Source organism: Rhizomucor pusillus (assembly GCF_041956525.1).
Source record: "Rhizomucor pusillus strain CBS 183.67 unplaced genomic scaffold VTP01scaffold_2, whole genome shotgun sequence".
Lineage (NCBI taxonomy): Eukaryota > Fungi > Mucoromycota > Mucoromycetes > Mucorales > Lichtheimiaceae > Rhizomucor > Rhizomucor pusillus.
The window spans coordinates 364,576-391,121 of NW_027192144.1; the positions used below are offsets into that span (position 1 = coordinate 364,576).

The window sequence follows — 26,546 nt, forward strand, 5'->3', positions numbered from 1 at the left end:
ACATAATTTTGGCAAAGTCTTGCAGGTCTTCTCGTTTCCCTGCTCGTGCTCCAGTGTATACTGCGATAGTATAAAACGCAACGCAGGAATGAACCTTCCAGGATTTGCCGCCATTTCAGTTGTTGTGCATGGTTCAGGAATATAGTCTTTTAGCGAGATTTGTATGGTATGTATCGCTAAGATAATGTCGAGATCAGTCTTCTTGTAGCTCCTCGAGTATTGTGGGATTGCCTCCGGCAAGATCTTCGTAATATGCTCGTTATCTAATTTACGTGCAAGATTGTTCGATATATTCTTTACAGGTTAACAGTTAACATTGATGCTTATCATGAGACACAGTACTTATGTAGCCTTACTGACATAAGTCTTCGGAGCTTGAATATGACGAATTTTTCCACTCTGTCCTGGAAGTGTTCGACGATCATATTGCTATACGTAGTTTGAAGCGTTTGGCAAACCCGAGCAAGCGAATTCGCGTATCCTCGAATGCTTGCTTGCGTAAAGATTGCCGATGGATATTGCGTTTTGAAGCGATCCCAACAGTCGCGGATGTCATTAGGCATCTTGTCATTGGTGTTTGTTATTTCCATATCCATCACGAGCTGCGATACGGAATAGAAAAATGTCTGTGAAAAGGCATAGGCCGGAATCGCTTTGTACGCGTGCTCCACAATGTAAAAATTAACCAAGACCATTACTCAAACAATGACATTCCGTATGAATGATGACAGTTGCTGGATTCTCTGCTGTAGCTGTTCTTGATAATCTTCATTAACAATTCTTGACAGGGACACGGTGCGAGCATAACGCTCAAAATTCCTTCCAAAGCATGATACAAGGATCTCCTCCAAAGTTTGGACATGGTAAGGACAATCCTTTGATGTAGATCTTGAATGACTAGTGGAACCCCATCTGGGACAGAGTTTTGTATTTTCATTTGCATTGGTCCTTCCCTTCTGTATCCTGCATTTTTCTTTGTTTTTCTTTCTTGCCAACTAGTACATCATTAATTCGAGGTATGAATGATCGTGCCGTAAACGTGCTCACCTTTGCCACTTTCGGTATAAAGCTTGCACTTTCTATTGGTCTTCATTTTATGTCCTTTTTCGCCACAGTGCTTGCTAATAACTGTGGATGACATATATCAGTAAAAGTTTGCCTTGTGCCCCTTTGGACTCTGCTCACACCTACCTTCTGCAGCTTCTGTCAACTCCTTCTTTCTTGCCTTTTTGAAAGCTAAGAGCAGTAATGGAGGATAGATAGGTATGCTTAGCGAGACTAGGAGAGCGGAAAACAGTTCAATGAAAGAACAAAACGTGGTATTTTGCAGTTCTTCCATCTTGCGTAAAGGAAAACAGAAAACAGGAAAGAAGAGGAAAGAAGAGTAAAACAAGGCATAGATGATGCGGGCCCGTAGCTGACAACTCCTTTTTTCTTCAATGGTTTCAGTTCCTTGCGGGGCACAAGACAGCATTAAACGAGTATGAATGGTATTAATGCGCTTTAGGGATTTGTGAAGGATTGACATGAGTACGTCTACATACTTTCCCATGTTCCAATTTATGAGTCTTCAGATCCAGTTTGCAGCCAAGAAGGTTTACATTTGCGACACATAAACTTCAAAATAGTCTGCATATCGCTCTCTCTGAGTTCCCTTGTTTACGCTTGATGCCCTCAAGTTACGATCAGAGCTCAGGATCGAAAGTCGTTCTACTAGAGTACTATGTAGAGTTGTGCTGTTGATTAGCTAGGAGTAAAGACATCAAAATGAGCAGTATATTGATGTACCGAGTTTTCAATCCTCTTAAGTTACGCCCTTGTTTTGACAGGTGGTGTCTTATTTGTCATATACACGATTATTTATTCTGTCAGACATACGGAAGACAGTGAGTGATATATATGCGGGTACGTTTGAGGAAGAAGAAACGAATGAGAGGCACAGTAATATACAGCAAACCGCTTTCGGATGCTTATCTGCAAATCCGGACTGGTCGATCTCTAACCGCCAGCACGTTTTTGGGATAATCTTTCAAGTTGCACACGTCTATACTTGTTAATCCGATGGTTGTAGTTTACAACAGAAATCTGAATTGATGAGCAAGATAGCTTAGAAGCGGATTGATATCGAGATAGCATGACAGAGGATCGAAACAAGGCTTGATGAGTCACTAGCCAGCACGGTTGGAAAGCAAACAACTTGTAGGAGGACTGTTATGATTCTTTTTCCTTTTTCGTTCGAGAGCATATTCAAAGTGTGTTTGGTTGCTGACCAAAATATAAACGGTTATCAAAGGCAGAACGACAAAAAACTCAGGGTTAAGCGAGTAAATGTGGAATATTGCTACGGTTACGACTTACCGTTAGTTCAGCAGGTTTTCGAAAAACGTAAATTGCTATCTTTTCGCGCTTGCCAAATAGCTAAGATAATGCAAAATCCAAGATGTGTCCCTGGTCGAATTATCTAAATATTCTGCCAAGGGATCATTAGACGATAGTTCATATCATCGGCAGCATGAACGCCTTAATCGATGGTACGTATTCGGCAAGGAAGGATGGATCTCGTGATCCCAATCTCATTGGTTTTCTTGGGGCAAAAGGCTTTCTTCCATAACTATTTATGCAGTTAGCGAGATTTCTCGGTTTCCATTTTGCTGTCTTATACATTGTAAGGCAGAGGAATGGAGTGATTATAAAAAGAGCGGGGCATCGTCCTATCGTTCATTCGATGACATCGTCTGTCCAAAATACAACGAAGTAATATCCATAAATTTTCTCTGATTCTCAGGCGCGAATTTGAATTCAAAAACCTGTAGGTTTCTGACACTTCACACGCACTTTGCAACACCCTCTCCTTCGACAGTCTCTTTTCCTCCTTTTCATTTGTTTACTCTCCTGGGTACTTTACTTACCCTGATTTCTTCACTCCTTTAGGCGTTAGGATAATAGGCCCAAGCAGTTCTGAGATGGAAGCGACATTGCACGCAGACGAACACAAGAACAAGCGCAACAGCGTTGGTCAGACCTATGTACCCGTGCATCGCCGCACAAACAGCAGCTCTGACAGCGGTGGCGGACCTGGTCGTAGCAGCAACAACCGGATTTCTAGGGATTTCAGTCAATTCGATGCAGACGAGTCCCGGCGCAGTTCTCGAGCTGGTATGCGAGCATCGGTCGGTGGAGGAAATGATGAACTTGGTTACCTTCCCTCAAGTGCAAGTTCGAGACGCTCTTCGCGTAACTTTGCATGGTCGCGAACCCGTGGCGCACGAACGAGTTATTACGGAGAGGAAGCGGAAGACTTTGATGTGACATCTGATGTTAGTATCCACCTCACGCCAACTTTTCCGTAACCCACAGATTCTCACGTATCGAACAGGATTTCAAGCGTAACAGTGTTCTAGAGAAACTAGAAGCTTTGTCCATGCATGAAGATCGTGAACAAGACTGGGAAGAATTGTTGAGACAATACGATCGCTACGATGACGGAGAAGTAGCAAACAAAAGACAAAGCAAGCGTGCTAGCCGCATTCTAGATCCATTCAGTGAACCTCCAGGTTCGTAGCGGCAGGCTTTGTCAGATTAGGCGTAATGGAACGTTGCTGACTGGATAATGCTTCTAGCTGAGGTTCCAACGGTGGAAGAGCCGACTGTTATTTTGGATTGTTATGATTTCAGTCCCGCCTTCAAGACTCATCATTTGCATGATATCTTTCGTGAATACGAAAACATGAAAGGCGGTTACAGGATCAAATGGATGGATGATACCCGCGCTTTAATTATTTTTGAACATCCAACGACTGGTAAGCTACAATCACTTCATTTGGTCGCATGGAATGCATAAATGATTGCTGGTATTCAGCCAAGAAGGCGTACATTGACAATGTTTCGAACCCCTTGGCTAAAATCCGGCCCTACAACGGCTCGACGGAGTTCCTTAAGGGTAAGCATACACTGGTCTTTCTAGCACAGACCGTACGTTATTGATACAACAAACGATCAAGGTACTCGACGTCCTGCTTCAATGGACATGAAGAGGATGAGTTACAATGGCATCAAGTCGCCTATCCGCGCAACTCATGATCAGAGACAAAGTGTACGAGGTAAAGTAGCAAGTACCGGTATCGTTTTGCAAGCTTTTCTGGCATTTGTTATTTATTCATGTTCTAAAGGTCCCTAAGTAACAACTACAAACATGAATGTTTCTCTCTTTTCTATGCTTTTTTTTTGTTTCCCTTTTTTTCTCTTTTCTTTCTTGAATATCCCTGTCATCTGGTTTTTTGTTTGCCATTGCGGCAAAATGCTCTCGATCTTCCGACCTGTACACAGCACAACATTGAAAATCACTAAACACAGACCCTATTAAACCTCTTTGAGCGTTAAAATCCACGTTTGGAAAGCGTTTCTCCTCTGTCATTGGCCGGTAGGGCCCTCAAATTCGAAGCACTTTTTTCTGGAGGCTGTAGCGATTTGAGGAGTTGGTGGAGCGCCAGTTTTTTAATGGAAAACTATAGTTAATTAATTTATACACCCTCTACATGCGCTGGATGGAAGAGTGTATAACAGCATATGGCTACAAAATTAATGTTCACTTTTGGAGTTTGGCAGACAGAACAGACACAAATCCCAGGAACTGGACTTTGATTCAGCACCTGTGTTCCCGAAATGGCCAGACCCCGATCATCACTTTGGATACAATGTTGAATTCCAATCCTATGGACGAATTCTATACATTCGACTCAATTATTTGTAGTCTGCCTCACTGCTCAGTTTGGATCGATGATTAACGAATGACTCGTTACATCCAGATTCTGTAGAGAAGGATGTTTTCTCTGGCATATTTTGTATGTCGTACTACTATGTATGTTTGCTTACATCTATTAGCATATCCATATACGCAATCCATTATTCATCGGCATACAGTCATGAAAAAGAATATTTCGCCGTGCATCTTTGTTGATCTTATCAATCTAACGAAGTCTGAACTTTGGACTCTCGTCATCAAAATCGAAGTTCAATTTTCGAAACACTGTATTTTCATGTGTGTATCAGATGGTAAGTTGACAACATCAAGGGAACATTCTATTATACACGCATCTATCCATGAAAGCATTGCATAATGGCGGGCATTGAATAGAAAAGAATATTTTGTCTCAAACCCAAGCGTGTCCTTTCTTCCTATTTTTCATCCAGAAATGAAAAAAGCAAGATATCATACCAAACAAGCACCAACTACAGGTGAAATTCCATTTCCAAGATTACGTGATCAATCCACAACTTCGAAGAAGAATGTCATCCAGGCTGTCGAAATTGACCAAGATGTGCTTATCGCCAATCTCGAACAAGTCTTTGACAAAATTGTACGTGGATCAATCCGGAAACTCAAGAACAGTCCGTCAGAGCTTCCAGAATATGAAAGTGAAAGGCTCAAAACGATAAACAAGATAGAAAAGGAGGTGACTAAAAAGAAAGCCAAATTCTGGCTTTGAAGCAACTGCCAGCTGGCCATACGGCACATCGAGAAAGAAGCTTATCAAGTTGTCTCCCTCCCCACTCGACCGCTGGAAAAGTTTCCTGAACTCGAATTTTGACAGAATCAACAAAGATGTGGGGATACAGTGGAGCAGCAAAAATGATGAAAAGGAAGATAAGAAGAATACAGAGGCCGAGAACAACGATGATGATGATGGTAGCAATCATGGAATAACAAGCGTGCCTTTGAGCAGTGTATTACGCCCTGGCTTACCGGAAGATTACATTGAAATATTCGAGGAAACGCTTGGCTCGACGCAAGAGCTGATATCAGATGACATCTCCAATCTGTCCGCTGTGATACGCGCGACAATGCTGGAATTTGTTGCGAAAAATGGCAACAATTCGATCTTGCGCAGATCATCCCGGGTCATGCACTCAGAGACACATCGATGCTCGAGGAGGATAAATATATATCCCTGAATACGTCTTTAGTTGGAGCCGCAGATACAGTGCTTTTCGATCAACAACATATTGAAAGGTTGCATTCTATCTACTTGGGGAGAATGGCTGCAACTGTACAGCAACGGGCATTAGGCAGCATCGATTGTGACTATTACATCCCTGAATTCTATTATTTGCCGTCTGCGCCAGCGGGATTGTCTCAAACGACGAATAAGGCTGTGCATTAATACTGCACAAATTTGGAGCAGATGTGGGCGAATAATAAGCTGCTATCATGATCAGCGGAATACGTCGTGCGCATTTTGTCACGATTGTATCTGGCTCCTAAACGAGAAGCATACTACAAAGAATTGGTTTCTAGGAAAGCCAAGGAAAAACAAGAACTCAAAATCAAAGTGGATAGCGCAGCCATCCGGAATTTTCAGCGAAATCGTTTTCGCGAAGAGAAAAAGTACTTGCAGAAAACCGAAAATCGTATCGTTCAAGCCAAGGATAGCGACGAAGAAGAAAAGTGGTCATCGCGACGATATAAATGTCAGCAACGGATACATACAATTAATGAAAATTGGCAAAGAAGGTTGAAAAATCAAGCTCAAGATAGAAAGGCAAGCTTGCATCCGAGTACATTCAAACACCCATATTTATGATGAGTATGATATATTCGCTTCCAGAACTTGCAAAGCGACACTAATGAAGCAGACAATGATGATGACACGGTATGTAGTAGGCAATCTATGTAACGATAATAGATGCAGTTCTAAGGCAGACAGAGTTTGGATCAGGATAGTATCAAGGCTGCTGCGCGATGGTATAGAAGAAGGAAGCATTGTTGAGATTTTGGAAGAGTGTTACGAAGAGGATTCTCCTGACAAAGATTCTTCTGGCATTGATGAGGAGCAAGACGAGTAAAAAAAGTGTGCAGAGCCAAGTCGAGAACGGTTGAATCGCTTAAAAGGCATTTCCAAAAGTCTTAATTTCTCGACTACAGTCGGCAATGATGTTACCGAACAAGATATCACCGAAATTTGCTGCAGCAACTTTGAACTCCAGTCCCAAGAGATTCAAGCTGTAAAAACCATCGTCAACTTGCTACGACCTTTCGTTCGAGAGTCAAATGGAAAAAAGCACCGATCGATTGCTGATGCACTTCCCATCGTTGTCTTTGCCAATACGGTGCTGACAATCTGTGGATATCAAGAATTCACGACGCAAATATCGCCATTAGTTTCGGCAGGAAGAATCCAATGATTGACGCTCGACGCAACATCAATATATGAAATGTTCATTTCAAACGTGGGTCGTTTTAATCTGTGCACATACAGCGGAGAAGAAATCACAATATCAGAAAAGCCCGCGAGAACAAGGAACTGATGATGGGTGTGTTTCTCGATATTGATAAAATGAAAAAAGATTTGTAATGAATCGGGTCTTATATTCCAAATCGTGCCTTATTGACATCTTTCGGCGTCATCCGATTGCTGAGCAAACGAAAACATGAAAAGGAAGCATGTGCGACATACAAAACCCAAATCTCACAGGGACAAGACAACGACAACATCGACATAGAAGCATTGAAGACGAAGATTGCAGAGCTCAAGGCGGCTTACAAATTACAACAAAAGGAGTGGAAACGTAGTATCAGAGCGTACGAAGAAGCCAAATCAAGTCTTGTAACAGAGAGTTTAGATATACTACGAGATCTACGTTTGAAGCGAGCGCAAGCAATTACAGATGCGGAAAACACAGCTACAAGGTTGAAAGATATGAGGATGATGTTATACAACATTACCAGAAGTTTAAAGAAGAAAGCTACTGGACGGGATCAAGAGAAAGCTGAAAATACGAACAAGCCTCTGCCTACTTTACGGCATTACGCTTGCGAGGAGTCTCGGTCTAATATCGATATATCTGTGCTAGAGAAGGAAGCTTTCGACGCCGGCAAGACTCTCGGGTACAGTGGCACAGATTATGCCTTACGCACAATGTCTACGACTGTCGCTATGTCCCAAAAGAAATTACAGTATCACATATCTCTTTACAACAGATTCGCAGCACTTGATGATACAGAGCTTGATGGAAATATGGCTCCGGATACGACTGCCGAGTCACCCGATACAAATGATGGCGGAAACTTCATTGCATATGTAGCGACGTCCAGATTCAACTGTATCACAGCGGCACAGATAAATGAAAAGTCTCTTTGCAACAAACACACGAGGCTGCGGCAAAAACGAAAATCGAAAACCAAGCCGTTCGAGACGCTGAAAAGCGAATAGGAGAAAACTCAGTAGCGAAGAAGGCAACGGCAGGAAAAGATGTTGCAATGCAAACAGAGTAAGCAAGTCCCTTCTCGAGTTCGACATATCTTGCTAAAGCGTTCTTAGGTTGCATGCGAGTCGAGAAAAGCTTTGAGGTCTTTTAATCAATCATCGAGAGCAAAGAAAGAAAAACGAAGTCAGGAGATTGCAACAAGATTGACTTACAGTAAAATAGCTGCAGAAGAAAGAAGCATCATAAAAAGCAACACTGGAAACAAAGCCGTCGCAGTCATGTGTATCGGAAATCAAGGCACTTGCGTAGGTAGACGAATCAAAGGGCATGCTCGGCGAGCCGGAAAGAACCTGCGAAGGCAACATAGCCAGTACGCGGTCGTTGCATTGACGGACGAGCTTCGAAGCTCGAGGACGTGTCCGTACTGTCATCCATCCAAATGCAAGAAAAAGATCAGAGGTACCTACAAAATGGTCTCCGTTAACGGCTCGTCAGTTTGCATGAATGCCGCCTGTATTTCCTATCGAGAACATCAAAATACGCAAAACCGAGACGAGCTCGCATCGATTTGCATAGCCATAGCAGGATATACTTCGCTGCAAGGTTATACAATGCAACCTTTCAATCGCTATGCAGCCGCCGCTTCCAAGCTGCCAACGAAAAATACAGCACTTGACCCACCTGGTAATGAAGGGGGAAGAATCATTACCAGACACTAGGTACTTACAATGATATTACTAGGTGGTGCGGCGACGGCATCTGCAGACGTGCATTAGCTAGTCCGTAAAATAACAGTCAGGATCATTGTCTAAAAACAAAGTTGGGCTCTATTCAGTGCCACCATTTTTATTAGCTGTGATCTATGGACAAGAGAGAGAGTAATGTATGCACGTGTATGGTTAGTTGCCATTTAAGCAGTAGCTTCCTGTAAGAGTGAAAAGCAGATATAAGTAAGGCTTTTCGACGCAGATAAGCTCGAGAATACGCACCTTCAAGTAGGCGACGACATCGGCACGGTCCTTGGGCTTCTTGAAGCCAGCAAAGGCCATCTTGGTACCGGGGATGTACTTCTTGGGGTTTTCGAGGTACTGCAATGCAAGTTAAAAACCACTGTCTCAGGGCACCGAGCAGGTGATACTTACGTCGAACATGGACTGGTCATCCCAGAGGACACCCTTGTTCTTGTTGGCATCGGTGTAGCTGTAACCAGCAGCCTGACCAGACTTGCGGCCAAAGACGCCGTGCAAGTTGGGACCGACCTTGTGGGGACCACCCTGGAGGAACAGGTAAGTAAACTGCAATGCAGATCATTGTTTACATAACAGGGGGTACGTACAGCCTCGACAGTGTGGCACTGAGCGCAGCGAGTCTTGAAGAGCTTGGCACCAGCAGTAGCGTTACCTTCGGGAATAGCCATTTCGAGAGAGTAGGGGGTTTAGAAAAGAGAAGAAAGTGGGTCTTGAAAAATTTGTCCTCGACTTTTTTTTTTTCTTGTCAACAGCTGCCAGGGGCACAACTCCGCACTCCGCCTTCTTCCGAAGTTGCCCTGGCGACCACTAGGAATGGAAACAGGTTGACGAAACCAAAGATGATATGGAAAAATTAGGATAATTTTTATTCCCTGTTTCAAATGACAGAATCCGATGTCTAGCTCAATTAGACCAGGAGTAAACGCTCATGTATGAACATCGCATAAAGTGTCTGATCATTATTAAGGGGACCCACCCGATCACTTGAACTCAAATGCGATAAACATTGAAAAGCGGATATATGCCTATTGTGTACAGCCCCGACCCATGACCCGGAAAACAGTGCCGCATTTCCAACCATCCACTAGAACGTCGCTTTGTATTCTCCCTTCCTCTTCTTCATCCCATTCTCTTTTAATCTTTTTCTCTCCTGCCATCTATTTCCGTCACCCCATCCTCGACATCATGGTTTTCATCGCGACGCAGGCATTATCCTGATCCGCTAATGAGGGTCAAATCTCAGCCGCAATTAGACAACACGGAAGAACGGTCAAAGGAAGATTCGGACAATGGACACTATGTTCCAAGGTTTCGTCTTCTTTGCCAGTCCGATGTCGTCAGGTTGCAGCACCCCTTGAAAGCCACGATGTCCGTCTTGACAAAGCGGAGGCGGCTACGCACGGCAGGTGGCAATCCCGAAAGGATCTTGTCACCATGCACACACGCACGCACGCCGTCGGTTATTTATTATCTTGCAGGCTAGTATGTATGAGGTAAGTAGTAAGATTGTCCAGATTCGTTGCAACTTGAATTCCTTGATCATCACCATCGTTCTCGTATTCTCATTTTGCGCCAAAGACATATTCCATCTCTTCAAGAGTCTTGCCCTTGGTTTCTGGAAGCAGCAAGACACCGCCAAAGGACACGATACAGCATGCTCCAAAGAAGAAATATACACCGGACACTGTGCTTGCCATAAAAAGAGGTACACAGTAGGTAATCAGGATGGTGAATGCCCAATTGAGACCGTAAACCACAGCAAGACCTTTGGCACGAGTACGCATGTTGAATACTTCGGCAGGGTACACATATGTAGCGAGACCCCATGTGAATGCATAGACAGCGGCGAAAATATAGACAAATGCGAGGATGGTGTTGCGAGCGTTCGTGTTGGAGACGGCGACTTCGCCTGTATCAACGTCCACATTGGTATACTGATAGAACATGGCACCGACAATAAACATGCTGACACCCATCATGATACTGCCGCTGAGGAATAGCTTCTTGCGACCCCAAGAATCAATGAACCACTGCAGCGAAATTGCCGAACAGACCAACGACAGGAGGCCCGAACCACCGGTAGCGGCAATGGATGAGGATACATCAGACAAGCCAGCTTGCTGAAAAATCCCGGGAGCATAATACCATACAGCCGTGATACCTGTGAAAGAAGTTGCAATAGCGATGAAAGCAGCCGAGAAGAAACGGCGACGATTGGTAGGAGCGAATAATTCGCGATATGTGCGTTTGCCGAGTGATTTCTCAAACTCGAGCTCCGACACAATCTCGTCGTACTCCGCACGAACAGATGGATCGTCAGTGGGTAATTCACGCAGGAAGGCCAAGCTTTCGAGACTCTCCTGGTGTCGACCTTTATCGACCAGCCATCGAGGGGAGTAGGGCATCGTCAGCATAGACAGTCCAAACAATGCGCAAACGATCAGCTGAAGCAACCAGGGTGCACGCCAGCTCCAGTCAGTGGAGAGATAGCTTGTGCCAAAGGTGACAAAGTAACCAGCAACTTGACCGAATGTGCTCATGAGTGTAAAGAAACTGATTAGTCGTCCACGAATATCTGGGGGAGCGATCTCGGAATGATAAAGTGGAATGCCACTTGTTAAATAAAAGTTAGATCACTGCGTCGTCATGTGCATCTATAGTGCTAAATCACTCACTTGGTCATCAGACCAGCGCCCAAACCAGCAACGAGACGGCCGGCTAGCAAGAGACCGAATTTGTATCCAATGACTTCGAACAGGTTTCCAATGCAAAATAGGCACGATGCCAGTACAATAGCGTACTTGCGACTTAGTAGATCTAAGTGATTCGCATGTATTAGACACGCAATCATTCTTTTTAAATAAAAGAATGTGCAAACACATACCACAAAAGAAACCAGAAAAGAATGCACCCAAAGCAGCCGTCATGAGAAAGAATGCCAGCAGCAAACCTTGGAGATAGGTCAAGTTATCTGGCGTAAAAAAGTTATCTTGGAAGGTTGGCATGGTGAGAATGCCACTGACGGCGCCGGTATCATAACCACTGATGAAGCCACCAACGGCTGCGACAATGGAGGATATATAGACACCCTTGCGAAATCCAGAATTTGATTTTGCGTGAGAAATAGGTGCTGTTTCTACGTCAGTCGTGGCAGCAGCGTCAATGTCAATCTGTGTTTTGGTTGACATTGGTCGCAGTGTCGGAACGATTGAAAAGAAAACGAAGGGGCTGAAAAACAAATACGCACGAACAAGGACCAGCTATTTAAAAAACATTGGGACCCACGTTTTTCGCGGATTCAAAAAAATCTTTGTGGTGCAAAACGTTCCAAGACTTGGTGTCACCTTCGTCGTCGGATCAAAAAAAGCGAAGACACGGGAGAACGGCTCGGAAAAAAAAAGGTAGTTTTGACGCAAAAGGACTCCAACTTTATATTTATAGTATGAATGTAACAAAATACTAGCAAGCAACAAGAAAGGATATGCAATGATGACAAAAACAAATGAAGAAGGGTAATGAAAGAATATGAAAAAAGAGGAAGACAAGTACTACTTTTTGTTTACCATTCGTCCTCGTCAGAGTACACCTCTTCACCGCGCTTGCGGCGTTCCATACGCTCCTTCTTCTTCTTGCGAAGTTCCTTGGAAGTTAGCTTCTCCTTCTTCTTGACAGCCTTGATGGTGTTGCCCTGAGCATCGACCATATCTTCTTGCTCCTTCTCCTCGATCACGGTAGTACCATTGCCAGAAACCCAGTTGTGACCGGATGGAGTGAGTTCACCATTGTCTACCTTCCAAACTTCAGTGCAGAGAGCTTCAGAGAACTGGCGGTTGTGGGTAACGATGACAACACCACCACCGTATTCCTTGATTGCACCAGCCAAAGCACCAAGAGAGTCGCGATCCAAGTAGTTGGTAGGTTCGTCAAGAACCAGCATGTGAGGACGGTTCCACATGGCGGCACCAATGACAAGCTTGACCTTTTGACCACCAGACAAGCCACGGATGCGAGAGTGGGTAGCGAATTCAGGTTCCAAACCAACTTCGTTCAAATGCTTCTCGATTTCCTTGGAGGTTAAAGGACGGTTGAGACCTAACTTTGCGGCTTCTTGAGCGTCAACTTCAGCGATCTTCTTGCCAAAGCCCATTTGCTCCAGACGCTGGCGAGGGATCCAGGTGTTCTCCACAGAAGACTTGCCAACCCATTGGACTTCGTATTCATAGGACTGCTTGAGCTTGCGACGACCAACGATGTCTTCAACAACGCGCTTTTCACCGTCAATGACAAAAGTCTGGCTCATTTGCTTCTCTTCCTCTTCAGTGATCTGACGGTCGACCTTATCCAGTTCTTCACGGTCTTCACCAGTAGCATAGCGCCATTGGATGTACTCGTTGGGAGTAATATCGAGATGCTTTTCGATGTGGTGGAAAGCATGCTGAGCAACGTAGGCAATGCGCAAGTTGGGATGCTTCCAGACAGTGCCAGACTGAGCCTCGAGTTCACCGGTCAAAAGCTTGATCAAAGTAGACTTGCCAGCACCGTTGGGACCAATGACAGCCACGCGAGAAGCTAAAGAGCATTGCATGCTGATGTTCTTGAGTTGCTTCTTGTCAGTGCCAGGATACTGGAAGTCGACATTCTTCATCTTGAGAATAGCACGTTCCTTAGTCTTGATACCTTCAAGCATACCAGGCTCAGGGAAGCGGAAAGAGATCTGAGCAGCATCTAAAGAATAGTAGGAAGCCGCAGCAGGGACCTTCTTGACGAATTCAGACAGGTTACCCTTGTAACGCTTCAGCTTGTAGTTCTTCTCGTAGTGGATGATGTCAGAGCAGACATGGTCCAAGAATCCAGAGTCATGAGACACGATGATGGAAGTGACAGTCTTGAGACCAAGCAAGTAGTTTTCCAACCAGGCAACATTGACAACATCCAAATGGTTGGTAGGTTCGTCCAGAAGCAAGATATCGGCGTTCATAAGCATGGCACGAGCAAGAGCCAGCTTCATCTTCCAGCCACCAGAAAGGGAGCCAATCGTCTTCTTGCTGACCATCTCTTCGGTGAAACCATATTCACGCAAGATTTGAGCGACCTTCTCACGATCCTTGGTTTCAACACCCTCAGAGGAGATAATAAAGTCAACCAGGGGAGTATCAGCTTCAGAGCCATCAATGTCGTGTTCAACGTAAACCGTCTTGAGTTCAGACTTGGGTGGGAAGCCTTCGACTTGTTCGTTGGCAATGGCACGCATAAGAGTGGACTTGCCACATCCGTTGTGACCGCAGAGACCATAGCGACGTCCACGCTTGAGACGAAGACTGGTACGGTTCAAAAGAATCTTGGCACCGTAGGCAAGTGAGAATTCACAGTTGCAGAGATCCTCACCTTCGTCGTCGTCTTCCTCAGGATCCTTGGGAGTGACAGCCTCTTCGCACTTGTCAAGAGCCTTGACGACAAGGGATTCGGCGTCTGCGTCAGAGAGGAAAGACTTTGCGGGTGGCACAAGAGACTTGATCCAGACATCCTTAATAAAGTTCTTCGCAATGCAAAGAGACAGAGCAATGTCATCCAAGTACTTGACAGTTGGCTCAAAGAAGCTATCCAAGTTGGCGGGAAGCAATTCCTTGAAAGCCTTGGCAACCTTCTCAGCCTTGTCAGCCTTGGTGAAGATTTCATGGTTGGAAGTACCAACACGCTGCAGAGTAGCGAGAGCCTTTTGAACGACACCTCTGCATTCAGGATCAGCGACAACATCCTGAATTTTCTCCAAAGCGGGAAGCAAAAGAGGCAAGAATGGAGCGGCAACTTCGGGGTCATCGACGAGCTTGCACATGTTGTCGATGATCAAAGCAGACTTACGCTTGATGGGCGTGGCGCGCTCGTTCAAACCACGGCTGAGAAGAGGTACCATGATTGAAAGAGTGGCCGAGTCGACCTCTTGAACAAAGGTGGTTGCACCGAGCAAATGGATAGTCTCGGGTACGTTCTCCGGCTTGTTGATACACGCAATGACAGCTGGAATGAAGCGTTCGATATCCTTGTTTTCAATCAAAGCGCAAATGGTACCCATGGTGCTAGTAGCAGCCTTCTTGACATCGGCCTTGGTGTCCCACATGCAATCAGAGACAACGGGAATGACATCGGGAATAGTGACAAAGAACTGTTCGGGCTTGGTCTTGACCAGTTCATCCAAAAGAGAAAGAGAGAGCATCTTGGTTTGCCACTTGCAAGAGTTGCCCAAACCCTCCAAAAGGAATCGAACAACTACGCTAGTAGCAAAGGCATTGGCATTGAGAACAAGCTTCTTGGCAGCGTCGGCAGCAGCGTTCTTGACAGCGGCCTGCTTTTCAGCTTGCAGCTCCAAAAGGGTGGCAAGGAAAGGAAGAATGAAAGGTTCAACCTGACCGTCGATGCTCTTGTCGGCAAGCGCCTTGATTGCAGAAATGGCACCAAGTCTAGCGCCAGCATTCTTCTTGTTGCTGATATCCTTGGATATTGCGCCAACAATATTATATTGACCAAGAGAGAGGACGCCATTAGCAGTTACGAAATCAGCGAGTTCTTCGGCGACAGACTCGCGATCCGCATCGGAAGCGCTCGAGAGCTTGGAGAGAATATCCTTTGCTTTCTTAGTCTCGACCTCGCTTGGGGAGACCATCTTCTTGGTCTGAACATCGCTCAAAATGTTTTTTTGGGTGGCTGCGGTGGCGACCATGTTATTCTAGTTTATCGAATGTATGTGATGAAAGTAGAGAATGGATGAGCGACAGAAAGTATGCGAGGGAGTCCTTCAAAAGAAAAGGTGCTATGAGAGAAGGAGGGAGAGAGGGGAGAGTGAAAAAAAAGAGGGCGGCATGACAGTTGTTTTGTCTCCGCCTTTTATATCGCTGCAGGATCGAGCCCGCACCAAAATGGAGATAGGATTGTTTGACAATCTGTAAAAATATGTTGGGCAAAATTCTCCCCATTCGTGATGATTCAGTGAACACCAGCTGATTGCAAAATCACCGAACAGTCATGAACGTGCAAATATCCAATGTTATTTGACTTTATTTTCTTTGGATAATAATGAATGAGAAAATTTTTCTTCAGCGGCGAAGCTCATGTTTCCATTTTGGTAGTAGTTGCCATGGATCTGACTGGATATCTTCCGCTGAATCTGAAATGGACAAGACCGTTGTCAACACGGCTGCAGAGACGGAGAGGATAGCAGCTCATACTTTATTGGTCGTTCTTACCGTCGTCCAACCGCAACATTTTACTCGTATACACTCAGGAGTCCTGTTAATTGGAATCTAATGAAATGTCGATAAGGCATTCCTTGCCGGTTCGGCATACGGGCGTCATCAAGCGTGTAAGAAAGGCACCCCTGAATTTCAATCATCGGCGACGCCACCTTTTTAATGCAGAAAAATGTTACCTGCATCACGCTCCAGGATCATACCTCTGTTTGGATAGTATTATCATTTTCCCGATCCATTATCGATAAGAAACGATTATAGTGGGCAGCTGTGAAACAGTTTGTATGACACTACAGTATAATCCAGTCCACTCTTTATTTATTGCTGTCTGGTTGAGGGTGCAATCTTGTTCAGATCTTGCTCTACAAGCAGGGAAGGCTGCCGTTAGCATGACATACAACATTTAGCCAAGAAATCGCTTTTGATTTTACCTAATCCCCAAACATGTGTTTTCAGTTCGAGATGCTCGATATTCAAGGTATCCTATATTGCCAAGTCATTTTCCATGAGTCTTTCCTCCTCTCTCCTTGTTGCCTCAATGCATGACATACATAAAGTCTTCTAAATTCGGCCTTCAAGTCATTAAGTTGTTGCGCAGTTGCGGTGGTATCCTTTAATTTTGCGACATCCCTATCGACAGCCTCAATCTTGCGTGCATATTCTCGAACCTGCGGGGATGAGACAGTGGATATCACTTTAATTACATTCAGTCCGCAAAAGTTAGCATTAAAGAAACTAACCTTTTCTGTTGATGCTTGTAATTCTTCCACGGAGCTCAACAGGGAGTTGGAAGCGTTGCTGTATTCTTCCAAAAGATAATAATAACCAGCGCCTCCGGCAAGTGTTACTCCCAAGAGAAAACCAACAAGTCTAAAACGCTTCGTTAATCAACGGCAAATCGACCTTTACCCTCATTTCGTTCGTACCCGCCACGAACGGCTCCTACTTTCTTCGTTGAAGTCTCGACTTCTGAAGAATAAAAACGGACGTTAGGGCAATGACGAGATTGCTTTTGCAATGATCTGTGCAACAGGCGAGGAGCGAAGCGAGATAAAGAATTCATGACGACAGATTCAGGTTCTGCAGTTGAGCAAGTCTATAACTTGGGGAACTTCTTTGTGTAGCGGGGACCACGGTTCTCTTTGTTGTTGCAATTGTTGCGAAAACTTCAATCCCAGCATAACAATGAGGTATCGGGGCTAACCACCAATAACACCATTCACTAGGGAAAGAATATTGCGGCAATCTCGTAAATAATGATGATTGTTTCATGTATCCATCTGCTACTTTGGAGTGTTCCGACTGTTTTGCGGCGACATATTAGATTGTCCTTGCTGTATTCACCTTTGGGCTACAAGCCAGAAAGAAGTCAATATCATAATATTGCATGATCCACCATAATGATTAATTCCATCGTATTTCCAGGCTATCCACTATTATTGAAAGATGAATAGAGTAATTCTTCATAAAATATTCACAGTACGTTGCATCAATACATAACACGTAACATAACACGTAACATCAATACTTAGTCAGTGATGTTTCTTTTATCTATCCTTATTGTAGTTATTGCATACACTTGATCGTTGGAGGATAAGTTAGTGCTGCCTTCTTCTGTGAATATGGAGTGTGCGTGTTCCAATTAAGGTATATAGGATGATGGATACTTTGGTCATTGGATTTATAAGCTCGTGCACTGAGCAAGTGTGCGTGACAATGAACGATTGAGACATTCAACGTAACAGTGAAAGATTTGAGAGGCTTTTGAATTGGCAAGAAAGGATAAAAAGGCAGCTCGCTATTATCTATAATGCCATGTAAATAGACCAACTTTTTTTTACTGACGGTTTATATCCGTTTTACTGGAACTCATCATTCTTACTTTGGGTATGAGATAGCTACCTGGTTGGTTTTTCCTTCATCTTCATATATTTATTCGGCTCACGACTATTACAGTATTCCCTGTCATTGGTTTCTTCTGCTGCTTGTTGATTGATGTCTAATGAATTACATAGTGATATAGGTGCCAGTGACGAGCCCCATATAACTACCAGTTCTATTTTATTTTGGGTATATACCAGTACAAGCAGAAACCCGCAGCAGAAGCTGCTCCTTAGCAAGACCGGCCCATAAGTTCGTTGCTTTCGTTTGTCTTTTATTATATTCGGGAAGGAAAATGTCTAGGAATCTCTTGCAGTTGGCCATACGCACCAAGACACATGTTTACACATGGGCACATATTGAGTACACATGATACAGGTAAAGAGTTCCATATAACTCAATAGACTAGTCAATTTATTATATGAGGTAGTAACTTTCTAGGTTAATGAGAAAGCAGCGAGCAAAATTTTATACAAAAGGCATAGATTGTTCATAGAGTAAGTTGACGTTGATAATCAGACTCGGCATACAGCTATTTCCTATCCTGAGTTCTAATGCTGGAAATGCCGACGAAAAGTTATCAAGCAATGCTGCACTACTGCTATCATAGTTACGGTGCATAATACATTTTCTGGTCTTCATTGCAGAGTTTATCTGCAGCTCATGCGGCTGTGTTCTTATCTACCGCCAGCACTCCAAAGTATTTGCGGTGAATGCTTTTCACGCGGAGATCAATTTTTTCTCTGACACTGCTGGCGATCGTCAATTCCACGTCTACAATGTACACATTCGTCAATACATTGCTTATCTTCTATGCCAGCTTCTACATGTAAAGCAATGAGGAGCCACGTGACTTTTCTTTTCTGCTGTGGGATCTTTTTTTATCAACTGCCGCCTCCCAAAACTATAAAAGGCGCCTTTCCCTCTCGACCTCCCTCTTTTCTTTTCCTTATCCTCGGCGCTATATGCGCGCCATGGGCTCTACTCCGTGGATCTTGGGAGGACCAGTTGGGTATCGGCTCTGCATGCCCAACGGAAGCTAACAGGTGTCAGTCCCAAGACGAATCCTCAGATGCTTGGCAGCAAGAGCCTTCGGGCAGTAAGTCTGCAACCTCTGAGTGGGAAGCTCGATCCTGCGCAGCCCGGTGTTTTTTGATTCCCACCCCCGGCTTGATCTGGGTGCGTAGCACTGGCGCGTCAATGATCGTTTATTTGCTGGCTTCGCTAGAGGCCTCTTTCATTCATTTCCGTGTTGGGTGGCCTATGGCGTAAATCTTTTTAAGAAGTGAACTAGAATCCTAAAAGAAAACGAAGAACGAGAGAGTAGTGATCATCGTAACAAAGCCTTTCGGGGTCGCTGTTTCTCGATTAGGTGGCAGAGAGTAGCTGATAGTTTGGACCTTTGCAAGAAATTGGCAGAGATCGAATGGAAAAGGCTGCTGGATGTAAGGTCGTGATTTTTTTCTCTGCTATGAATTTGACGCGTTTTCACACGTTAAAAGATCTTGCACATCTATCAGGATAATGATCATGATTGATCAATCGTTTGGCCAGTCTTTTTCAGGAACTCAGTGATCGTCGGCTACAGTTTTATCCCAGGTCAATCATTTGTATGTTCCAATATCTAAACTCTGCTGAGGGGAGATATCTTGTGCAGAGTCTCACAAAACTGTCAAACCTGGGAAAAGATAAATCCTCAGACACGTCTTTGGGAGACTTCAGAGACGCATGGTACGTCTTTTTTTGTTCAAGGCACTGCCATCGAGTATACCTGAGGAAATTTGTGACGTCACGGCGGCCAGCCGAATGTGGCGGTTTAATCTTCAGACTAGCAAGTCCTTTCTCCAGTCCAAAAAACAGTTCAAACTTATAACAAATGGCTTCCGGCTTTGGTATTAACGGTGGTAATTATCAACATGACAGCAATCTATTCTGGTTGAAGCATTTCCTCAGAGTGTATTTAGGTCGTGGACGCTGTTTCCACTTTTGGCAGGAATTCTCCAAGTGCTATGCTTCTGCGGATTTCCCAACACAGTGCAACGCTGAGCGCGATGACTATCTGGAATGCCTTCACCACACCAAAGAGGTACAAAGTAGTTTGCTTAACGCTTGACAATATCAAAAATGAACAGAGGAGCTGACGAGCATTGCGCATGGAAATAGTTTGCTCGTGTCACCCGTATCAAGGCCGAAGAATTGAAGCAAGCTGAAAAGAGAAAACAGTTGAAGAAGGAAGCTAACGCTGCTGCCGACTCTAATCTGCCCCAGCTCAACATTATTGACGGCAAACAGACATTGGAAAGCAAAGCATGAAATAAAATGATCCCCAGCATAGAGTAACGACGCTGTCGCTTTTGAATACACGCTTTCTACTCTCGAACCATGCTATATTATCCCATACACATACGAAAGTACGAGCGGTTAATGACAGATAAGGGGAAACCAACTATCAGTGAGATAATCATCAAACACGGCATATACTGCTCATATCTGGATACACTCCGACCGATATTTGCAGTTCTTTGGATGTGAATGAGAGGTTGCAAATATCGCTGACAAAGGTGGCACTGTAAGCAATTAATGGAGAATTTACTAATCAGAGATGCATAACAATGATCTGAGCGGATTTGCCAATTTACAGCGAGTATAGCTTTGTGTGTGTAGTAAAAATAGGACATTTCATAGTAAGTCGCAATCCGCATAAAGAGTTTGCACTGCTCTTTAAACCATCAATCAATCTCTTAACCACTTATAAATAAAATAAATAACAACCGGGAAACAGCTCAACCAACAGCAGTACCGTATCAGTAATCGATCATCGAAAGGGTACGAGGTATAACGTACTGTATATGGATTAAGCCGAAGTCAGAAATTATAGAATGGGTGGGTCAGGAAGCTGAGTTATTGGCAGAATCGGATACAATAAGGGATCAGAGACGCAACTGTCTTGTTGACCTGCATCATCTTTTGCAATTTGTTTTTTGAAACTTGTAATCTGGGGCCACGGCGCTCAACGTTGACGGTAATTCCCCCGCCTTGTCCTTGCCAGCCTGAAGCGGCAATTTTGATCTCGCCAGCCATCCGCTAGTGCGCCCGAAATCAACATGTACAAAGGATCTTACACAAACAGTGCACGATCTCTCATCAACCCACCAACATATATTGAATACAAAAATGCACGTTTTTTGATCGTCGATGCACCCAGCAACAACAACCTCCCGTTATATCTTACGGTAAGATGCATAATATTAGATTCGCTTATCTTCCCACTCATTTCTCAATGTGTGCATACCTTTCAGGAATTTCAACGATGGAACGTTACTGACGTTGTGCGATGCTGCTACGCTACCTATTCGGCGGATATGCTCGTGGAAAAAGGCATACAAGTCCATGATTGGGTCTTTGGTGACGGTGAACCACCACCGGCACACATCGTCGATGCCTGGTTGAATTTAATAGATGAGCGGTTCAGTCAAAAGAACACAGACTCGGAACAGCAATCTCCTGTGCCTTGCATTGCTACACACTGTGTAGCTGGTTTAGGAAGGTAAAGATTCTGAAACGAAAAATAAAGGGTACATCAATTGTCTGACTTTTTCCCCCAGGGCGCCTGTGCTTGTAGCTATTGCATTGATAGAATTGGGCATGCCTGCTTTAGATGCCGTCGCATATATCCGTGAACGTCGACGAGGAGCCATCAATAATAAGCAGCTAAAGTACATTGAGGCCTACAAACGACGATCAAAGAGCAAGTGCATCATTAGTTAAACCTATTGATGCACGTTACCCAAGCCATGTACATAGATGTGCCGGTTTCTAGGGAACAACCACAAGCACTGAGAGAGAAGCGGCACAGCCACATCCACGCACTCACTCACACACCTACAAACTATAAACACGCCTGCAATCATACAGACACTTTGGATTACTTACCCCGCGTTTATAAATATACGTTACAATCTAAAGTTTATTATTTCTTTTGGCTACAAATTGGTTTGTTTTCCAAGTGCGGCAGCGTTACATATTCGAATGTTTGACAGGATTGTCAGAAAATCCGAGATGCAATAACTGCAGCGGAGCCAAGGTTGGAAAGGGCAAAAGTTCGAGTGACCATACTTTCAAGTTCTCTTGAAATCTTTTCTGGATCTCGTCTGGAATTGAAAAGCCCAGAAACCCTTCTCGATGGTCAAAGTTATCCTTTCTTCCTTTCCTTGCATTTTGCTTTTCTCCTTTTCTGGGTTGCCCTTCTATTTATAGTCTCATGCCCAATGAAAGCGACCAATCGACTGTTTACCAAGAGGAATATGAAGTTCAAATTATTGACGACAATGCAGAAAAAGAAGGATCTATCAAGAAAGGCAAACTAATCTTGCAAAGAGTAGTCCTTCCAGCATTGCTGCTGGTAGCAGCTGGTAGTGCGGTTGCATTCCAAGCAGGTTGCTATTTAACTGGGATAGAGCGCAGGAGGAGGGAGCGATGGAAAGAAGAAAGAGAAAGAGAAAAAAAAGGACATGAGAAATGAGACGCTCATATGCATTCCTGATCGGATCTTTATTTGCAGGAACAAATGCAGCGATGAATCACATCGCAGGTCGATCATTCTCCAGTTTCGCCAATTTCTGCACTGGCTTGATGCTGTGCTTGCTGGGATTTGCAATAGATTTGATCGCTTTCCGCACCGCGCCACCAAGGATTTCCAACTTGAGAGGTAGCATCATCAAGAAAGTTCTGATCTCGTCGTTACACAGGGCAGTACCTGAATCTTGATTTTTCTCAGGGGCGCCCTGGTACTCCTGGCTAGGTGAGCAGAACTAACACGAACGTTATTTGCAAACATTAAAGCTGATCTTCCATATGGAAAAAGGAGGAGCTCTCGGAACGTACTATATTATTATTAACATCCTGATCGTACCGAAACTTGGCGCGGGAACTGTGCTCAGCATTTTCGTTTGTGCTCAGGTATGCGTCGGCTAACAATACCAAGAGACGACCTTAACAATGACATGCACCATCATAGGTACTCATGGCGTGTGTAATGGATCACTTTGGAATCACGGGCATACCAAAACGCAAATTCTCTGTGTGGCGTATTCTTGCATCTCTGGGCCTTATTGGGTGCGTAGCTGTAATTACGCTTTTCTAATTTTTTTTTTAAAAAACTTTAGCTTCAAATTACCTTGTAAAATCATTCACGTCTATTCGCTTCCCGGATTGTTGCTTGTTGCTTCTGTTTTGTCATTATTAACTAATATGTAAGGCAGAATTAAAGACATCATATGCAGTGAAGCAAACACACACATAAACCCATACAAATCAATGGAAATCGAAGATCTAGAAAGAGAACGTCGTCGCAGTTCTACTTTCACAGCGCTTTCAATGTTAGCGGATACACAGATCAGACAAGGGTCAAGTGGAGTCACAAGAGAAGTACCAGAGTGACAAGAAGGGATGATGATGGAAAAGGACCGATTGACATAAAATTGGACATCTTAGAATGAAGTGGCAAAAAATGGTTGCTATGTACAAACTTGGTTTAATCAATTTCTTTGATACGTGCGCTATCAATAACTCCGGTGCCGCTCTGAAATCGGGAAGAGTGGCTCTTAATAGCGGTGTTAGTAGTAGTAGAAGTAGCAGAAACAGTACTTGTTGTAACAGTAGGTATGGTTGTAATTTGCTTATTTTCGCCGTATTCTCCTTGGCATTGAATGATCGGGAAATGGATGATGCGCTGCGAGGATGGTTGAGAGGAGGTGGACGCCGAGATCGAACCTTGTGTAAGGAGCTTGCTTTCCGTTTGAACCAACAATGACCCTTTTCGAAGCAGTTTGGAATAGTCTGCCGCATGCAAAGTTAGTTAAAAGTCACGCCGAACATAAGATTAACTTCAATGATCGCTTACGAAGTCCACAAGCATTGCATAAAGTCCTCGCTCCATCTGGTCCGCGGCGCCACTCTGGTGTCTCGGTGGTATTGCAAGAATGACATCGTTGGCCTTCTGTGCTCCGTTTCTACATCGCAATGTATTCGAATCACTATCTAGTATTTTCCCTGCTCCGTTGCATTCCGCTTACAGTTCTCCGTCTATATTTCGGACGTGAATCCTGAGACATCCGCGCCTGACGTATTGCCGCATATTCCGAATCGTCATCCTGTACATACAAAAACAAGGTTATCCATACTTGTCTGGGTTGCACAGCGTCTCCAGTCATCAGAAACTTGCCTCCTTTTGGATGTCCCTTTCGCCGCCGGCGTCATCTGGTTCCAAGCAAGATGCAGATCTTTTCCGAGAATTTTGCTGCTGCTGCGCACGGTTGGACGCTTCCAAAGTAGATAAATTAGATAGTATGTCTTTGCTTATCCGTGCCGCGCTCTCCAAAAGCGATACTTTGAGATCTGACGGCGTATCTCGATCCCTGCATTTATCTAGTTTGCTGCAGAGCCCTGTACACAGATTGATGATCTAAAAAATAAATAACGGGATTTAGCTATCGTCAGGCTGGGGGAACGTCTGCAACGAAGATCAAACACTTCAACTTTACATCTATAATCTGTACTGTTCGTTGCTCGTTAGATGATGGGGTTGCAAATATTGATTGGTTCTGCTGTGATGAAGTTGTGTTAATCTGCAACAATGGAAACTGAGGAATATCTGAAGGTGTAGCTCGCCCTAAAGGTTGTGGCAGCGATATCGAACCGATCGGCGTAGAGGTATTGTTTAAAATATTTCCAAAATCAAATGAAGACGATTTCTGTATATTCATGCTGGGAAGCATATTTACAATGCTCGCGTTGGTATCGTGCTTAGAAGTTGCATAGTGAGGTATGTTGTAGGTACTGCTGGTCTTGCTAAAGATGTCTAGGATTGGCGGTAGAGTATATTGCGGCTGATGCGGTGGAGTTTTTGCGACGCTGTCGACACTTTTCGGAGACGGTGGGTAAGCTACATTACGGTTTGCGTTTGTTATTGATAGACTAGTTGTGGATTCGGCGACGGGTAGCAGTGTATACGATGGTGGTTTTGGACAAGGTAAGGCATTTCCGCTGACAGAGAAGATCGTAAGGCTCGAGCTACCTTAGTCTCGTTCCCCGTTGACTTACAGCTGTGTAGAGCTAAGACTGCTGGGTGTTGAAGGACGAGACGAAGCCTGGACATCTGGAGGTTCGGTGGAGCATAACCTGGAAATGTCCATGCTCCAACGAAGTTACAAAATCTTTGCAGAAAAAAGGGAACAGAGAAAGTTCTCCAGACGAATTCAGACTTGCCCGCTCCGCTGTCATTTTCGAGAATACGCAGTTACCAAAAATTCGGATGCCGGTTTTTGGTTTCCCTCCTTGCTCCTGTTCCCAACAAGCATAACATGGAACTTATCCGAGGTTTGCACCTCATGTCAATGTGGAAATAGTTTATCCGATTAGACGCACCCTCACTCTGTTCTTCCTATTCTTTAACGCCAAACGTTGACATCTTTGCATGAAGATCACCCCTCATCGACATATCTGATTAGGAGACTTCCTAAACGGTTTATTTAAAAAGAGTAGTTGAGAGGTTGATCTTTGAAAGCTGTAACTTGAAAGGTGATCTGATATTCGTTTACACGTGTAAATTTCCTATCTTTCAGTGTGCTGTTTGTCCATTCTCTTACGATGCACAGTCAGAGTAAATTCTTGTGCAGATATTTGCTTTGATCAAAAGTTATTGACCGCATTGTGATGTGACAGATAATTAGAAAGAATTTAAGTTTATTTTTCCATCTGCTAGACCGTATGTAACGGGGTAAGGAGTGGTTATCTTTTTGGTGACAGTGCGCATGTGGGTGGCGAAACCTGATCTGCTGAGCAGGTTGGAGTGATATAAGCACCAGCCATACGCGTCTTTCTGTGGACATACCAGATCAGGTAAATTCACAGCCTTTAGTAAATGAAGTTACTGCAACTGGTGAACATTTCGATATTCGAATTTTCGATTTGCGGATCGATACTTCAAGATACAATGAGCTCATGGTGAGTAATCGATAATTCGTGGAAACTGTGAACGACCCCATGGCAAACTCGTTTAGCTGCGATCTGCAGTCAGCAGAAACGACTTCATGCAAGTACTGGACAATTGAAGTATGATATTCCAGCGTAAAACTATCGCATGCTCAATGCGGAAAGTCCCTCAACTGGTGCAAATGCAGGATCAATCAAACACAAACGAAAAAAGGGATCTAGTGATCCTAAGGCGGGTTAAGACCTGGAATTCGGCTCATGTGACCCCACAGTATGCAAACAAGTCATTAATCGTCGCATAAATAACCACGCATGGTGGACGATTAAAGTTTGCTCATTAGTCAAAAGTAACATGGAATATTCACACACGTTGCCAGGCAGCAACAAACACCAAAGAGACTTGGATGGGCACCCAATCACTTTTCTTCCCAGGCCACCGGGTGGGAGAGTCCTCGTCGCATCGATGTAAAGCATCGAT

General features: G+C 44.2%; 12 protein-coding genes across 12 annotated transcripts; 7 read left to right on the forward strand and 5 right to left on the reverse strand.

Moving 5' to 3' along the window:
- Positions 1 to 2,963: 2,963 nt before the first annotated feature.
- On the forward strand, positions 2,964 to 4,177 carry VTP01DRAFT_4199 (uncharacterized protein; the record flags this gene model as incomplete). The annotated part of the gene is made up of 6 exons (XM_069382854.1): positions 2,964 to 3,317; positions 3,377 to 3,554; positions 3,621 to 3,800; positions 3,860 to 3,940; positions 4,002 to 4,100; positions 4,170 to 4,177. 6 exons carry the CDS (start codon positions 2,964 to 2,966, stop codon positions 4,175 to 4,177), a joined length of 900 nt encoding a protein of 299 aa, XP_069243614.1.
- Positions 4,178 to 4,922: 745 nt separating this feature from the next.
- Positions 4,923 to 8,210, forward strand: VTP01DRAFT_4200 (uncharacterized protein; the record flags this gene model as incomplete). The annotated part of the gene is made up of 6 exons (XM_069382857.1): positions 4,923 to 5,052; positions 5,236 to 5,415; positions 5,489 to 5,866; positions 6,217 to 6,468; positions 6,923 to 7,164; positions 7,473 to 8,210. The coding sequence occupies 6 exons, from the start codon at positions 4,923 to 4,925 to the stop codon at positions 8,208 to 8,210; spliced, it is 1,920 nt and encodes a 639-aa protein (XP_069243615.1).
- Positions 8,211 to 8,483: 273 nt separating this feature from the next.
- VTP01DRAFT_4201 (uncharacterized protein) lies at positions 8,484 to 8,981 on the forward strand (the record flags this gene model as incomplete). The annotated part of the gene is made up of 2 exons (XM_069382858.1): positions 8,484 to 8,889; positions 8,947 to 8,981. The coding sequence occupies 2 exons, from the start codon at positions 8,484 to 8,486 to the stop codon at positions 8,979 to 8,981; spliced, it is 441 nt and encodes a 146-aa protein (XP_069243616.1).
- Positions 8,982 to 9,054: 73 nt separating this feature from the next.
- Positions 9,055 to 9,622, reverse strand: VTP01DRAFT_4202 (uncharacterized protein; the record flags this gene model as incomplete). The annotated part of the gene is made up of 4 exons (XM_069382859.1): positions 9,055 to 9,126; positions 9,195 to 9,293; positions 9,348 to 9,479; positions 9,542 to 9,622. The coding sequence occupies 4 exons, from the start codon at positions 9,620 to 9,622 to the stop codon at positions 9,055 to 9,057; spliced, it is 384 nt and encodes a 127-aa protein (XP_069243617.1).
- Positions 9,623 to 10,001: 379 nt separating this feature from the next.
- VTP01DRAFT_4203 (uncharacterized protein) lies at positions 10,002 to 10,437 on the forward strand (the record flags this gene model as incomplete). The annotated part of the gene is made up of 2 exons (XM_069382860.1): positions 10,002 to 10,142; positions 10,198 to 10,437. The coding sequence occupies 2 exons, from the start codon at positions 10,002 to 10,004 to the stop codon at positions 10,435 to 10,437; spliced, it is 381 nt and encodes a 126-aa protein (XP_069243618.1).
- A 79-nt stretch (positions 10,438 to 10,516) lies between these two features.
- Positions 10,517 to 12,142, reverse strand: VTP01DRAFT_4204 (uncharacterized protein; the record flags this gene model as incomplete). Its single annotated transcript, XM_069382861.1, has 3 exons — positions 10,517 to 11,567; positions 11,630 to 11,771; positions 11,839 to 12,142. 3 exons carry the CDS (start codon positions 12,140 to 12,142, stop codon positions 10,517 to 10,519), a joined length of 1,497 nt encoding a protein of 498 aa, XP_069243619.1.
- A 371-nt stretch (positions 12,143 to 12,513) lies between these two features.
- On the reverse strand, positions 12,514 to 15,669 carry VTP01DRAFT_4205 (uncharacterized protein; the record flags this gene model as incomplete). The annotated part of the gene is made up of 1 exon (XM_069382862.1): positions 12,514 to 15,669. The coding sequence occupies one exon, from the start codon at positions 15,667 to 15,669 to the stop codon at positions 12,514 to 12,516; it is 3,156 nt and encodes a 1,051-aa protein (XP_069243620.1).
- An 844-nt stretch (positions 15,670 to 16,513) lies between these two features.
- Positions 16,514 to 17,258, reverse strand: VTP01DRAFT_4206 (uncharacterized protein; the record flags this gene model as incomplete). The annotated part of the gene is made up of 5 exons (XM_069382863.1): positions 16,514 to 16,557; positions 16,627 to 16,678; positions 16,747 to 16,863; positions 16,936 to 17,065; positions 17,122 to 17,258. 5 exons carry the CDS (start codon positions 17,256 to 17,258, stop codon positions 16,514 to 16,516), a joined length of 480 nt encoding a protein of 159 aa, XP_069243621.1.
- Positions 17,259 to 19,952: 2,694 nt separating this feature from the next.
- VTP01DRAFT_4207 (uncharacterized protein) lies at positions 19,953 to 20,389 on the forward strand (the record flags this gene model as incomplete). Its single annotated transcript, XM_069382864.1, has 2 exons — positions 19,953 to 20,162; positions 20,240 to 20,389. The coding sequence occupies 2 exons, from the start codon at positions 19,953 to 19,955 to the stop codon at positions 20,387 to 20,389; spliced, it is 360 nt and encodes a 119-aa protein (XP_069243622.1).
- A 791-nt stretch (positions 20,390 to 21,180) lies between these two features.
- Positions 21,181 to 21,844, forward strand: VTP01DRAFT_4208 (uncharacterized protein; the record flags this gene model as incomplete). Its single annotated transcript, XM_069382865.1, has 3 exons — positions 21,181 to 21,309; positions 21,376 to 21,623; positions 21,682 to 21,844. The coding sequence occupies 3 exons, from the start codon at positions 21,181 to 21,183 to the stop codon at positions 21,842 to 21,844; spliced, it is 540 nt and encodes a 179-aa protein (XP_069243623.1).
- Positions 21,845 to 22,337: 493 nt separating this feature from the next.
- VTP01DRAFT_4209 (uncharacterized protein) lies at positions 22,338 to 23,219 on the forward strand (the record flags this gene model as incomplete). Its single annotated transcript, XM_069382866.1, has 5 exons — positions 22,338 to 22,512; positions 22,638 to 22,784; positions 22,854 to 22,877; positions 22,941 to 23,035; positions 23,094 to 23,219. The coding sequence occupies 5 exons, from the start codon at positions 22,338 to 22,340 to the stop codon at positions 23,217 to 23,219; spliced, it is 567 nt and encodes a 188-aa protein (XP_069243624.1).
- Positions 23,220 to 23,609: 390 nt separating this feature from the next.
- On the reverse strand, positions 23,610 to 25,269 carry VTP01DRAFT_4210 (uncharacterized protein; the record flags this gene model as incomplete). The annotated part of the gene is made up of 6 exons (XM_069382868.1): positions 23,610 to 23,914; positions 23,979 to 24,087; positions 24,151 to 24,228; positions 24,300 to 24,539; positions 24,619 to 25,120; positions 25,178 to 25,269. 6 exons carry the CDS (start codon positions 25,267 to 25,269, stop codon positions 23,610 to 23,612), a joined length of 1,326 nt encoding a protein of 441 aa, XP_069243625.1.
- Positions 25,270 to 26,546: the final 1,277 nt, after the last annotated feature.